Below are 13,788 nucleotides of genomic sequence, written 5' to 3' on the forward strand. Positions count from 1 at the left end.
GATTGCCCAGATTGCACCTCTTTTGTCAATTCTAGATAACTGGCTTGAAACATGTGGATCTTGCTCAAAACGTAAAATATTTGTCATTGGACGCACAGCTCACGGTTGAACGAAAAAAATATATAAATAATCTGAGGTATTTACCACTGGTTCACATTCGTCAATTTCCTCGAAAATAGTTGACATATGGCAGAATTTATTATGACAGTTTGATTTTTGAAATATTATTGCTTTAAAGTTAAAATATCATCAATTAGCTACAGTTTTCTGCACATTAAAAGTTCTTTTAGATACTCTGTTTATCAATTATTTCACACCTGAGAGCAATCGAAAGTATGAAAAGAATTGCATGCAATGGTAACCCAAGTAACAATTTGACAAATGGTATAATAATGGTATTTATGACCAATTTTGGTCATTGAAACCACAATAAGAGTATAATAAAATCTTCAATGTTACTTGGGAAAGCAACAAATAATTAAACACCCAAAATCTATTTTCGGATCAAACAGTCGCTAATTCTTCCTCACTTTGGAAATTACTGCTTTAGGCCACATGCATGAATATTCCGTCAACCTTCTTTTTCATATAGGATAGTATAAGTCTGAACGTCGTAAAGAATCTTCGGCCTGTTGGCACGAGGAGGTTTAGTGGCTTTTTTACCATAAAGCAATCGAAATCACAGATGGTGTATCAAACTGTCGTCCCTGCCTGTGAAGCAAGGCCATCACAAAGAAAATGTATGAGGATATTTGACCTTGGAACTTTTCGTTAATTTCGAATAATTAGTGATTGAAAAAAATGTTATAATAGAAATCACATTATTGTTACATCTCTTACGAGTCGATCGGTATCTAAACCATGAAAATCCATTCATCATTGGCCAGAGCTACTAGCGTTTAAAATCTTTCATATTTTCGTGACGCTCGCACTTTTTGATTTTTTGGAATGCCACCCTATTCCGCACCTTGCCATAAGACGTAGTTCTACATCAAAATGACTCGTCAGAATTACAAGAACTCTAATACCCATATTGTTATATTTTATCTTGGTTGGTTCGCTCTGGTCCTCCAGGTTCGTACCTAACACCAGTGCTGCAATTTTTCGACTGAAAATTTAAACGCCGAAAAAATTTTAATCTCAATGTAAAGGATTACGTTTGACAGAAAGCTATTTCGCACTCATTTATATTTTTTCCCTCTCGACTGCTTGCATCTATTTCACTTAGGGGAGACCAGGTAGACTTGATCCCTTGGGACACTTGATCCATTAATTGTTTCTCAGTAAATACAATGTTTTTTTTTGCAGAAAAAAGTAAAGTTGTACATTTCATTCAACTAACAAAATTGCAAAACAAAAATGTAATAAATTTTTACATTGCAACGAAAATATAATGTAATAAGATTTGCAACGGAATAATTATCTTTTTTTAGTCAACTCTAACTTTTTGGCTACGCAGAAGTGTCTTGAAATTTTTGAATTGCTTTTAAAACAAAAAATTAGCTAAACATGTTTATGCATTGATGATATATACATTTTACAATAAAACTTGTATATATTTTACAAAAATAATTTTCAGTAAAACTTACTACGACAGGTAGACTTGATCCACATAATTTCAGGGGCACTTGATCCTTTTGTTAGGAAATGAAGAGCTTGGAGACCGTTATGTCGTAAATAATAAAATGAACAATTCTCAAAATCGTAAACATTCGTTATGTAAAAATTACGAATAGTCCGGAGATCCGGTCAGAACGACCGCAAAAATGTTCAATTTGAAAGTAATGACACTTAAGCGATATGTGAGAAAACGAAAAAATGCTCCTGAAAAGATTATTTACCAACCGGACTACGGAGGAGCAACCCGTGGATTTTCCAAGGAAGAAGAAAGACTGCTCGGACTAAGAATTCATCTGAACAAAACAACTCATCTTCTTTGAAGAACTCTATTAAACAGGTACCAAAATCAATGATTCCGAACAATACAATTATCAAAACACCTGTAGATATAAAACCATTTCCAAAGGCATCACCACGTAAAAATATGCGAAGAGTAAGAAAACGAGGAGATGCACATCCTTACAGATGTACCAACGAAATTGAAGCTAGAGGCTGCTCTGATTATTAAACAGGAAAAATATAATGCTTCAAAAATTAAAACCCAACGAAAAAGTTCTCGTCGCAAATTATAAAAGATGTCCAAAGCTATACTTTTACAGATCGATGCACTTAACGATTTCAAAATACTTTTTATACTTTTGAATTGAACTGTTGTACACTAAATAATGATATTACATGAACTAGGTCTATTTTGATAAAACTTCCAAATGAAAGTTGAGCTTTAAAAATATATATTTGCAAATGGATCAATTGTGCCTAAGCTGGGGATCAAGTATCCCGCATATTTTGAATATATACAATTTTCTGTACTTTCCAAAATATCCCATATCTTTTGTTTAGCGCTACGTATCACTAACTGATAAATTGTAGGTAGTAAGCTGTATTGTAAACTGCCGAAAAATTGAAAACCCAGGTTTTTTTTTCTAGTGGACTTTTGAGAAATATACAGAAAACAAAATGGGGATCAAGTCTCCCTAGTTTCCCCTACACACAAAGCTGTATGAGCATAGCTGTCATTCATATTGAGCAGTGATTGACATACAATATCAATATCATTAAGATCCTGTTGATATTGAAATAGCAATATCATTGAGATGCTGTCAATATAATGAATGTTTAATATTAAATTAAAGAAACTGACTAAAGAAGTGACAGGTAACTCATTTTCCGTTCGTCGAAACCAAGTGCGCATGAATCTCGATGAAACCTTCTGAATCTTTTGCTCGAAAACTTGTGGAGTATCAGTCGATTAACGCGGCAGAAAATAATGACTGACAGCAAACGGCAACAAATATCATCATATCATCACGAAATCGATCCGTGCTGCCTAACGAAAACACCAGGCAATCAAATTTGTATCGTACAGTTCATAAAATCGCCTAAATGTTGAACTCGAAAAAATTTTGTTCGAACTTTTCCTAGCAACTTTGAAAAGAGTCACGCACAACAATCATCGTTGAGCAAATCAGGTTTAATGATGACAGGAGGCCGCGAGTGACTGAGCTCCAATGTCTTTTCTTTAGTCAGTTTCTTTATATTAAATGCTGAAAAATTATTGTATAATTCAATAATTGAGTTAGATAATATCAATGAAAATGATAATATTTGACTTTTTAATTTCAGGCATTCAATATCATTAGCGTCTTAGTGATATTGATATTGACAGCACCATTCAATACGTGATAGAACCTAGTGAATGAACTCGTCACTACCAAAATAATTTTGACGGATTGAACTGAAATAAACCTTCACTCGGGTTCAGTGCGTTGTTTTATTTTTCGATTAGTGTGCAATGATGCCGATTTTGACTAGTAGTTGCATTCATTTTCATCAGAATTTTGATATTGAAATTGAAAATTCGCAGCCCTGCCTAACACTAATACTGAATTTCGGATTTCTTGAGGCCGTATATCATTTGATGGCCAAATAGTTTAAATTCGCGTTGATAAAGCCAAATCTCAAATCCTTGTAATTGCTGTTGGAACCCTTGAGTACGTAGAAATATTTTTATATTGCTACGAAATAAATATGAAATTATAATAACTTAAGCACCCCAAACAAGCAAAGTAGTTTTGTATTTTAGTTGATTTGATTGTTTTTGACCCCCGTTGGACTTCACCAGCTGATTAATAGTTGTTAAAAATGTGTTTCTCAGTGCTCTTTCAAGAGCTTTTCTGAATAAACAATATATTTTTAGATTTTTATTATATTCTTTTATTAAATTTCCTTTAAATAAAAAGTTCTGCCACACATATTTTAGTTACCGATTAAGATTATTCGTTATCCTTTAACATTTCTTTTTGTTCTTGAATATCCTTCCAGATTTCAAGCGGGAAAAATCTACACATACATCGGCGAAGTATGCATTTCAATGAACCCCTACCGGGAGATGAACATCTACGGTCCGGAGCAGGTCAGCCGGTACAAGGGCCGAGAGTTGTTCGAAAACTCACCGCACATATTCGCCATTGCCGACGCGGCCTATCGGGTGCTGAAGCAGCGCAACCAAGACACCTGTATTATGATTTCCGGCGAGTCTGGAGCTGGCAAAACGGAGGCGTCCAAAATTATCATGAAGTACATCGCGGCTGTGACCAACCAGAACAAACAGAACGACATTGAACGGTAAGTTTGAAGGCGTTGCAGGGGGTTTTGTCGTGATTTTTCTTAACAAGGTTATTAACGAACAAATTGAAGCATTATATTGCCACACATAGCTCAAACGATTTGCAAATGCGTGAAATCTTTGAAACAAAACAAATTCCATCCTTTTTATGGGCTTTTGCTAATTATTAACAGGACTTAAAGCTGGAATGCATATAAGCGCATACTTGGCGAAGCAAACAAAAATTAGGGCGAGAAATTATGAATAATTTTATTTTCCATCGAAAGGAATTGAAACTGTAGGACACCATAGCTTATGACTAAACAATGAGTCACATTTCACTTGCAATTGCAAATATACACAAATGAGTTGACTGACAACATCAAGCGCGTAAAGTGAATTAATGAATTGCACATCAGTGCGTCATGGAGTAGAATTGTTTAGTATTGTTCAAGATGAGGTTTCTTCTACAACTGAAATGTATCGTAAGCGTTTAGTTTTATGATTACACTAGCTGACCCGACAAACTTCGTATTGCCACAAATTAACCTGTGTTGTACATCTCGGATGATCTTTGTCACAATCTCGAGTTTTGCAAGCCCCCCAGTGGGCGGCGCTTCCGACGGCGGGTCACCGGCAACACTCACGACCGTCTCGTCCTGAATGATCTAGTGTTACTATAGGTAGATTTTGTGGTCTTGTATTGACTAATGTTTTATGGAAGAGTCTCGAATTTCTCGAGTTCGATTAGTTTTTGAGTTTCGCAAAAATTTCTGTTTTATTTGTATGAGAGTACACAGAGGTGAGAGGGCTCTAACTATCGTAAAATAAATTCAAGACTCCAAAATCTCCCGCATGCCAAATTTGGTTCCATTTGTTTGATTAGTTCTCAAGTTATAAGGAAATTTGAATTTCATTTGTATGGGAGCTCCTCTCTTAAAAGGGGAAGGGGTTGTAATTCACCATAGAAAAAATTTCTGCCATCTAAAACACCCACATGATAAATTTGGTTCCATTTACTTGATTAGTTCTAGAGTTATGAGGAAATTTGTATTTCGTTTGTATGAGAGCCCCCCCTCTTAAAAAGGTAAGGGGTCGTAATTCATCATAGAAAAAATGGTTGCCTCCAAAAACACCCACATGCCAAATATGGTTCCATTTGCTTGATTAGTTCTCGAATTATGAGGAAATTTGTATTTCATTTGTGTAGAAGCACCCCCTCTTAAAGTTGGGAGGGGTCCTAATTCACCATAGAAAATATTTTTGCCTCCAGAAACCTCCACATGCCAAATTTGGTTCTATTTGCTTGATTAGTTCTCGAGTTATGAGGAAATTTGAATTTCATTTGTGTAGGAGCCCCCCCCTCTTAAAGTTGGGAGGGGTCTTAATTCACCATAGAAAATATTCTTGCCCTCGAAAACTTTCACATGCCAAATTTGGTTTCATTTGCTTGATTAGCTCTCGAGTTATGAGGAAATTTGTATTTCATTTGTATAGGAGCCTCCCCCCTCCTAAAGTGAGGAGGGGTCCCATTTCATCATAGAAAAAATTTTTGTCTCCAAAAACACCCACGTGTCAAATTTGGTTCCATTTGCTTGATTAGTTCTCGAGTTATGAGGAAATTTGTATTTCGTTTGTATAGGAGCCCCCCCTCTTAAAGTGGGGAGGGGTTCTAATTCACCATAGAAAATATTCATGCCCTAGAAAACTTTCACATGCCACATTTGGTTCCATTTGCTTGATTAATTCTCGAGTTATGAGGAAATTTGCATTTCATTTGTATAGGAGCCCCCCTTCCTAAAGTGGGGAGGAGTCCCAATTCATCATAGAAAAAAATTTTGTCTCCAAAAACACCCACGTGCCAAATTTTGTTCCATTTGCTTGATTAGTTCTCGAGTTATGAGGAAATTTGTATTTCGTTTGTATAGGAGCCCCCCCTCTTAAAGTGGGGAGGGGTCCTTATTTACCATAGAAAATATTCTTGCCCTCGAAAACTTTTACATGCCAAATTTTGTTCCATTTGCTTGATTAGTTCTTCAGTTATGAGGAAATTTGTATTTCATGTGTATAGGATCCCCCTCCCAAAACGGGGAGGGGTCCTAATTCATCATAGAAAAAATTTTTGTCTCCAAAAATACCATAGAATAAATTATTGTCACCGAAAACACCCACATGCCAAATTTTGTTCTATTTGCTTGATAGTTGTCGAGTTATGCAGAAATTTGTGTTTCATTTGTATGGGAGCCCCCCCCCCCCTCTTAGTGGGGGGAGGGGTTTCTAACCATCACTAAAACCTTTCCTGGCCCCAAAAAACCTCTACATGCATATTTTCATGCCGATTGGTTCAGTAGTTTTCGATTCTATAAGGAACATACGGACAGACAGACAGACAGACAGACAGAAATCCTTCTTTATAGGTATAGATTTTGTTCGTATCAGATACTCAATAGAATTTAATGGGAGTCTTTTTAATTGGGCATCACTGTAAATGTAAAGTTTAATTATAAGTTCAATAAATTCTGGAGTATTACATTAGTAAAATCAATGCATATATGTGTTTTGTGTATTTACTCTAGCCGACAGAATCCGCCTTTTTTTCTTTTCCAACCAAACCAATACAAAATGTGTCGATAAGCTGCAGAATGTCATGAAATGCTACACGGGCATAGTTAGCAGACTAATTGACCGAACAGAATATTTAAAAAATTAAGGTCTCATATTTTCCCAGGCAAATTTTTCGATTTTCTCGGACATCGACTATTTCTAAAATTCTTTACTCTTGAATCGTAGACTCGTAGACAAAACATTTTTATGAAAATGTTAGTAAATTTTCTTAGCAATCCAGGACCTATGGCTTTTTCCATGCTAGCCGTTTCACTTTCAATAAACAACAAACATGTTTGAAAATCATTGACGATTAGTGAATCGAAGTGACCCTTTTGTTGTCCAAAAAAACTGAATCATATAGCGAATTCATAAATTAACCTGGGTTCGTGCTAACTCGAACCCGAAATTTATGAACGATACGGACAGTTTGACAGATCGACCCGTAAACCGTAATGCTAGACAGTTTTAACCTGCGCTTCAAACTGAATGCTGTCAGTTTAACCGAGAAGCAATCTCGGTTAATTTATGAACGCTTTGACAGCACTTCGATTAAAACTGAGTGCTAATCGACCTGAGCTGAACCTGAAGTTAATTTATGAATTCGCTAATAGTCTTCGTTCAAATTGACAGATACCTTTAGTGTACGTAGCAATTTCAAGGTTGGCAACTGCTGGCTTGTTAGACCTTCATCGTAGCTTGAGATCAATCAAAAATGTTTAAAACTTTTCAAATTTTGCGATTTGAATCTAATCAAATATTCAATTTCAGACAATTTGATAAGCATTCAGAACAGTAAGAAATACCTTAGTGTGTTCGTTATATCACTTAGACTGTAGCTAGATAGTGGCAATTGTTGCGTTATCTTGGAACGAGATTAAAGGTGATGGCGTGTTGAATTAGCCTGCATAAAATCAATTTTATTGACCCGATAGATTAGACTATTCATAGAGTCTATTGCTCCTGAGATATGATGATTGTTTTTGGCTTAAAATTAAGAGTTTTATACCGTTTTACCTCAGGTCTGAATCCCAGGGAATTACTGATGTAAAAATCCCTAGAAGCTATGTTAAACGAAATTACTTGCAAATTACCGACAAAAATCTTTGATGAGCTTTCCCTAGGGTAAAGGGCTGCAGAACGCACCCCGTAAGTAAAACATCCTTGTACAGAACAAGGGTGTGTATGTGTTCCACGTTTTTATTAACATTTACAAGACTTTGGGATCTTTTTTATACATCTTCCTAAAAAAAATTATAAAAAAAAGGTATTTTTGTCATTTTTGACGGTTTTTTTGCGAGTGCTAAAATCATTATGTGGCGCAAAACCCCAAAGCCCGTGGACAAAACGCACCAAATTTGGACAAGCAGGCATTTTCTTATAATTATAATTTAGGGATGGAAAACATATCGATACTTATAAATAATGTCGATATTTCCGAGCCATCGAAAATATCGATAAAATTTTCGGATTAACGATAATTATCGTTATTTTTAAACTCTTGGTTATATGACATACCCCCCTATTAAACACCCGCATTCACTTCTTCACAAACTAGAAAACATAGAAACACATACTTAGAAAATTTTGTCTAAGAATGTCGATGAATTTAGGCTTTGCCAACATGTTTAACATGTTCGACATGGCTGACAGAAATCGAACAAAAATTCGGCAGAAAAATCTGAACAAAACCGCGTAAGGCAAACTTTCTACTAGATACGGTTGTTGCCTTGCTGCGTGATTTCACGGGTAACAGCGGGAAGATAACTGACAGAAAGTCTGGAAGCAAAAAGTTTTCGCTGCTAGACGTTTGGGTGGATTTCGCATAAGCGGGGCTCAGCGCTCAACTCGAATAACCTGATCAATCAAGCTCAACATATTCATGTTGGTTACTGTCATACACATAGAGTATAAGAACCGCTGCCAATGCCTTGGTTGGCCTCGCCTGTCAATATATTGTTTGTTTTGAAAAAGATCGATACTTATAGATAATATCGATAAAATGACGGAAAATATTGATTGTTATCGATAACTATTTTCGGCGATAATTGCCATTCCATAATATATAATTTCTTCAAAAATAGCCAAGTGTTTGCTAAATGAGTGTGATAGTGGGTTCATACGTCAACATAAAATTAGCAGTAAAATTTATTCGTTTATTTTTCTCCAACTGATGTAGGATGAATTATTGTAAGTTAATCAGTGTACAATTATATTTGATTAATTTCCAATTTCTATACAAATAATATTACTACATTTTAATAAATAATTAGTATCGCAAATTAAACATATCTTATAACTGGTCGATTCCATTGTACACCGGCACTAACACTAACACTAATGCAGCCAATTCTTGAAAGCTTCCTGGAAAATAACGATTACTTGAATTACTTGTCTTGTCAACGGCCAGCGCAGGGGCGGACTGGGAGCCGAAGAGCCTACCGGGCCTTTGAGATTAGGGGCCCCAGTTTGTAATATTCTCATGATAGTAAATTAACACAAAAGGCACTCACTCAGGCACTGTCGAGTGTTGAGTATTGGGAGAGCGGGCAGTATAGCAACTCGATGCTCGAAACAAAACAAACTCAGTCGTTATTAGGGCCGAGTTACCAGCTTTTAGCGTGTGCGTCATTTTAGCGGTTCACGGTACTTTAGTTTGGACGCATTTTTCTTCAATCCAATCTTCGTTACTTTGAATTTTAGTTTGTTCAGCCACCACCACAGATGTTGTTCTATCGACAATATCCATTTCATTGGCAAAGCAGACCAACTAACTAGATTTGCTGAAGATTGTGCCTGTGTGTTGCTTCTTTCATAACGTCCTGTAACGGCATGTTGAACAGCCCACATAAGGGACCATCACGTTGATAAAGTCCCCTGCGATGTTAGAATGGCCATGATTTTACGGTCGATGGTAACATACGCAACTTTGAAATCAATGAAATAATTGTGCGTTGGATTCTGTATTCATGGACTTTTTGGAGGATCTGCCGCAGCGTGAATATTTGATTCTTTACTGACCGTCCTTCAGCGAATCCGGAAGGGAACTTTCCACATTCTGATGAGTGCCACTGTGCATCTTTGCCAGCAATGCGCCGTTTTCCTCCTCTATCACCCATTTATATTTCTGCAGATTTTAAGTTATAGGGTTAATGATATGCAAAATGGCAAGTATCAAATAGGTAAGCTGATTTTATAAATGATAGGATGTCAACAGTTCAATATACATGAGTAGCTTACTGCGTCTACACGTCAGAACAGAACAGTTCATAATGCAGGTGATTCCCGTGCCGAGTTATAGCTATCCCTGGAATTAAACTCTTGGATTCTCCTATAAGAATTCTGCTACTATAAGCAAGGTATTCTGTGCGAATCCTCTGCAGAATTTCTTCACACGATTTCAATGTGAGGAATGCCCGAGACTCTGTGCGAATCTTTTTGGTTCGTCCTGGTAGAGCTGCGGAAAAAGAACCCACCGTGTAAAAACGCCAGTACGAAGACCACGTGCTCGCCAGTCCAGAGGAGAGGTTCGCCAGCAACGACACACGGTGTTTCTACAAAACGGTCAGGTGCAAGAATTTTGCCATGCCTGTGATGTGCAATGATAGTGCTGGCAACCTGCTTACTGACAAAACGACGGTAGCAGCCAGGTGGAAGAGTATTTCCAGACGCTGTTGAATAGAGAAGTAAACACGAAGATCAGCAGGCTCAGGATAAAAATTTTGAGCGACGGCCAAACTGTGGAGCCACCAATACCGGAGGAGGTCAAAAGAGCAATCAGTGAGCTGAAAAACGGTAAGATTGCTGTAAAGGTTGGTATCCTGGCTGAACTCCTAAAAGCGGAGAGCGAGCAGCTGTACGAAACAATTCGCCACCTCATTGTCAGGAACAGAATATGGGAGGAAAATAAATATCGGAGGGGTGGTTGACTGGCCTCATTTTCCATCATTTTAAAAACGGACATCGACTTGACAGTAAAAACTATCGAGGTATTACGTTGCTCAATTTTGCCTATAAGGTGCTCTCCCTAACCTGTGTTTTGGACTGAATCCGTTAGCTGAGTTCTACGTCGGCGAGTATCATGCTGGTTTTCATGAGGGTCGCTTCACTATGGATTAGATATTTACCCTGCGTCTAGTAACTGACGAGTTCCGGGAGTACAACTTGCAGACTCATCATATTTTTATGGATTTCAAGGCGGCATACGATTCAGTCAAACGAAATGAGCAGTGACAGTTAACGCTAGGACATGGTTTTTCCACAGAACCAGTTACGTTGATTTGTGTAACGCTGGATGAGTAAAAATTATGAGTCAGAATAGCAGATGAGACCTCACGTGCTTTTTGATTTTGCGGATGACGTCGATATCACCGAAATCAACAGTAGAGCAGCGAAAGAAGCCTTTAGGTCATTTATTGAGAAATGGGGACTTACCATTAACACCGCCAAAACGAAGTACATGGCGTGGAAATCCAAATGGTGTTGGTGTCGAAGAAGAACCTAATTGGCCTTTACGCAGGCATTACATTTTTTAGGTGAAGTCACGTAGCTTGCAAATTCGCATAAAACTGACGCTCTAGAGAACACTAAATCCTCTCGGTGGCCTTTTACGCACATGGATCATGGACGCTAAAAGAAGCTGATCGACGAATGCTTGGGGTTTTAGCGTAAAATTTTGCAAATTCCAAAATGGAGTGTAGCGCAGACGCATGAACCACGAGCTGTATTAAGAATGCAAATATGCTGTAATGAAGATAGTACAGTGTGGTAGTCTGCGCAGGGCTGGTCACGTGTCAAGAATGCCCGACGAAGAGTAGCCAAAATTATTTTAAGCAGACAATCAAGAAGAGGCCGTAGACTTCAGAGTAGACATCGCACTGATAGATGTGCTCTATCGAGGATGATGCACGTTCAACTGGTGTTCGAGGGGTTTGAAGAAAGGTAGGACCATAATTCATTCGGCGCAGGATCGATAACGGACCTTCGTCACTGAAGTAAACTGAGTATGGAGCTCAAGCCGACAGTTCAATATTTATAAGTAGTCAAATAACTGCGGATGAAATACTAATTCTACTTTTAAATACTCAGAATTGAAGCTGGTAATATTTTCGGAGCTTGGACCCCAACAGCTCAACTTATATGAATTCATGAATCATGGGGCCCCAGCAATTAAACATTCGTGAGTTGCAGAAAGAGTTTAACTGAAATAAAAATTTTGGAAAATCTCATTTTGTGTAACGGCGAAATTTTTACTGGCCAGTCCGCCCCTGGGCCAGCCCAAGGTCCCCAACAAGGAAAAAAAACGGCCAGGTCAACTCTGCAGCATGTACCGCAGAGAGAATTCCTAGGAATAAAGTGGAACCAGAAATAATACCTAATTCCATTAAACTCGTTTAAACCAAGAGGAAGGAAGAAAGCGTGGACCTCCCGTACTAAACGCTTCCCATATAGATAATGATATATTTGCAGTCAGTAGGAGTATCTTTGCTAATAAAGGTTAAGTGATACTCCGGACCCTTAGGGATGAACTAATGGCATTTAGACCAGAAGCCAGGCTGCAATTGGCCAAGGATATAGCACCTTATTTCGCTCTCTGAAAGTAGATTAGTCAACTAAAAATATCAGATTAAATAATATAACAACTTGAAAATAAAGTCGTGTGGTGCAATGGTTGCCTAAAACTACAGTTGTAAGGTTAGGAACTGAAAATCACACGACCCCGCACTTCCCAGCTTGGCTACTCAATAATACAAATTAAAGTATTTCCAGATATGACCACGAGGAGGCGATAGGCAGAAGCTTGGGATGGCTAAAGCTATGTTGGGCGCTTTTTCCTAGTTGCTTTCCCCGTTTCATACCCGAATGTCTTACGTCAATAGTTAATCAAATAAATAAATAAATTTAAAAAATTTGCATATTATGGAATATGATCGCAGCCATTAGCTTATTTTACACCAAAAATAAATGAGTATTCATAATTTTATAAAATAGTCATCGCGATTTTAAACAAATAATAGCACGGGCCTTTCTACCCCGCTGGTGCGTTCAGTGCAGTCTTCCCTTACTTACCCTTAGCCTTACATAGGGGAATTGTGTATAACGTGCCCCCCCCTGGCCAATGTGCCCCCCCTTCGTTTTTCGCTAAACAAGCGAAATCAAAATGCAAAACCACCCAGAAACCATAGTATTTGATGGAACTAGCCTACTATGCAAGTATGACAGTTGTCACATGCTGTAAAAACAAAACAAAAATAAATTTGTTTTTGAGCAGCTTCCGATGTAACTTTTGGCGTCATTTCCGTAAGCTATTTTCTTGTCAAAATCTGTAAATAACCGGTTGTTGCGATTCGATTGCGTAAAGTGAACTTCAAAAAGACATCCCTGCCAAAAATAACGGTATGAAACGCTTGATTTGCTTTAGCATTTAATATTTTTTCAAATAAGTAAAAGCAGGCCAATATGCCCCACTTGCGGTGGTGCAATTTGCCCCCCTTGCAAATGTGGCTATAAACATAGGTAAACAGACCTAAGTTGAAGCCAATTGCCATTATTTAATTCAATTAGTATTGTAGAGCAACCGTGGTGGGAATAATTTATTACCAACGTCCAAATTCTAGGTAATTCAACTACCCGGTACAAAACGTCACAGCTGCAGTATAATGTGCCCCATGCAGAAAAGGAAAAGTGCACCAGAAGGCCGAAACTAGGTTTATTTTACATAAAATAACGATATTTTGCAAAACAAAGGAAATAGTTTTACTTTCTACAAAATAGAGTTGGTCTGTCACTGGTAGAAATACTCAAATTACCGCATTGGGCATATTATACCGCAGGTGGGGCATTTTACCCCGCGCAGACGAGAAACACAACATTTAGGTGCTTTTATTAAATAATTTCTAGCATGTTTATTCCACAATACTAAATGAAATAAACAATTGTAATTGGTTGTCAGCTTAAAT

General features: G+C 37.6%; 1 protein-coding gene across 3 annotated transcripts in view; it reads left to right on the forward strand.

Annotated features, from left to right (window-relative positions):
- LOC128739417 (unconventional myosin ID) overlaps positions 1-13,788 on the forward strand; it is a 34,845-nt gene that overhangs the window by 14,030 nt on the left and 7,027 nt on the right. For all 3 annotated transcript variants that reach the window (XM_053834902.1, XM_053834903.1, XM_053834904.1), the window contains one exon: positions 3,943-4,245. In XM_053834902.1, the coding sequence (XP_053690877.1) occupies positions 3,943-4,245 (303 nt within the window). The remainder of the gene's footprint in view (positions 1-3,942; positions 4,246-13,788) is intronic.

The sequence above is a fragment of the Sabethes cyaneus genome, chromosome 3 (assembly GCF_943734655.1).
Source record: "Sabethes cyaneus chromosome 3, idSabCyanKW18_F2, whole genome shotgun sequence".
Classification (NCBI taxonomy): Eukaryota; Metazoa; Arthropoda; class Insecta; order Diptera; family Culicidae; genus Sabethes; species Sabethes cyaneus.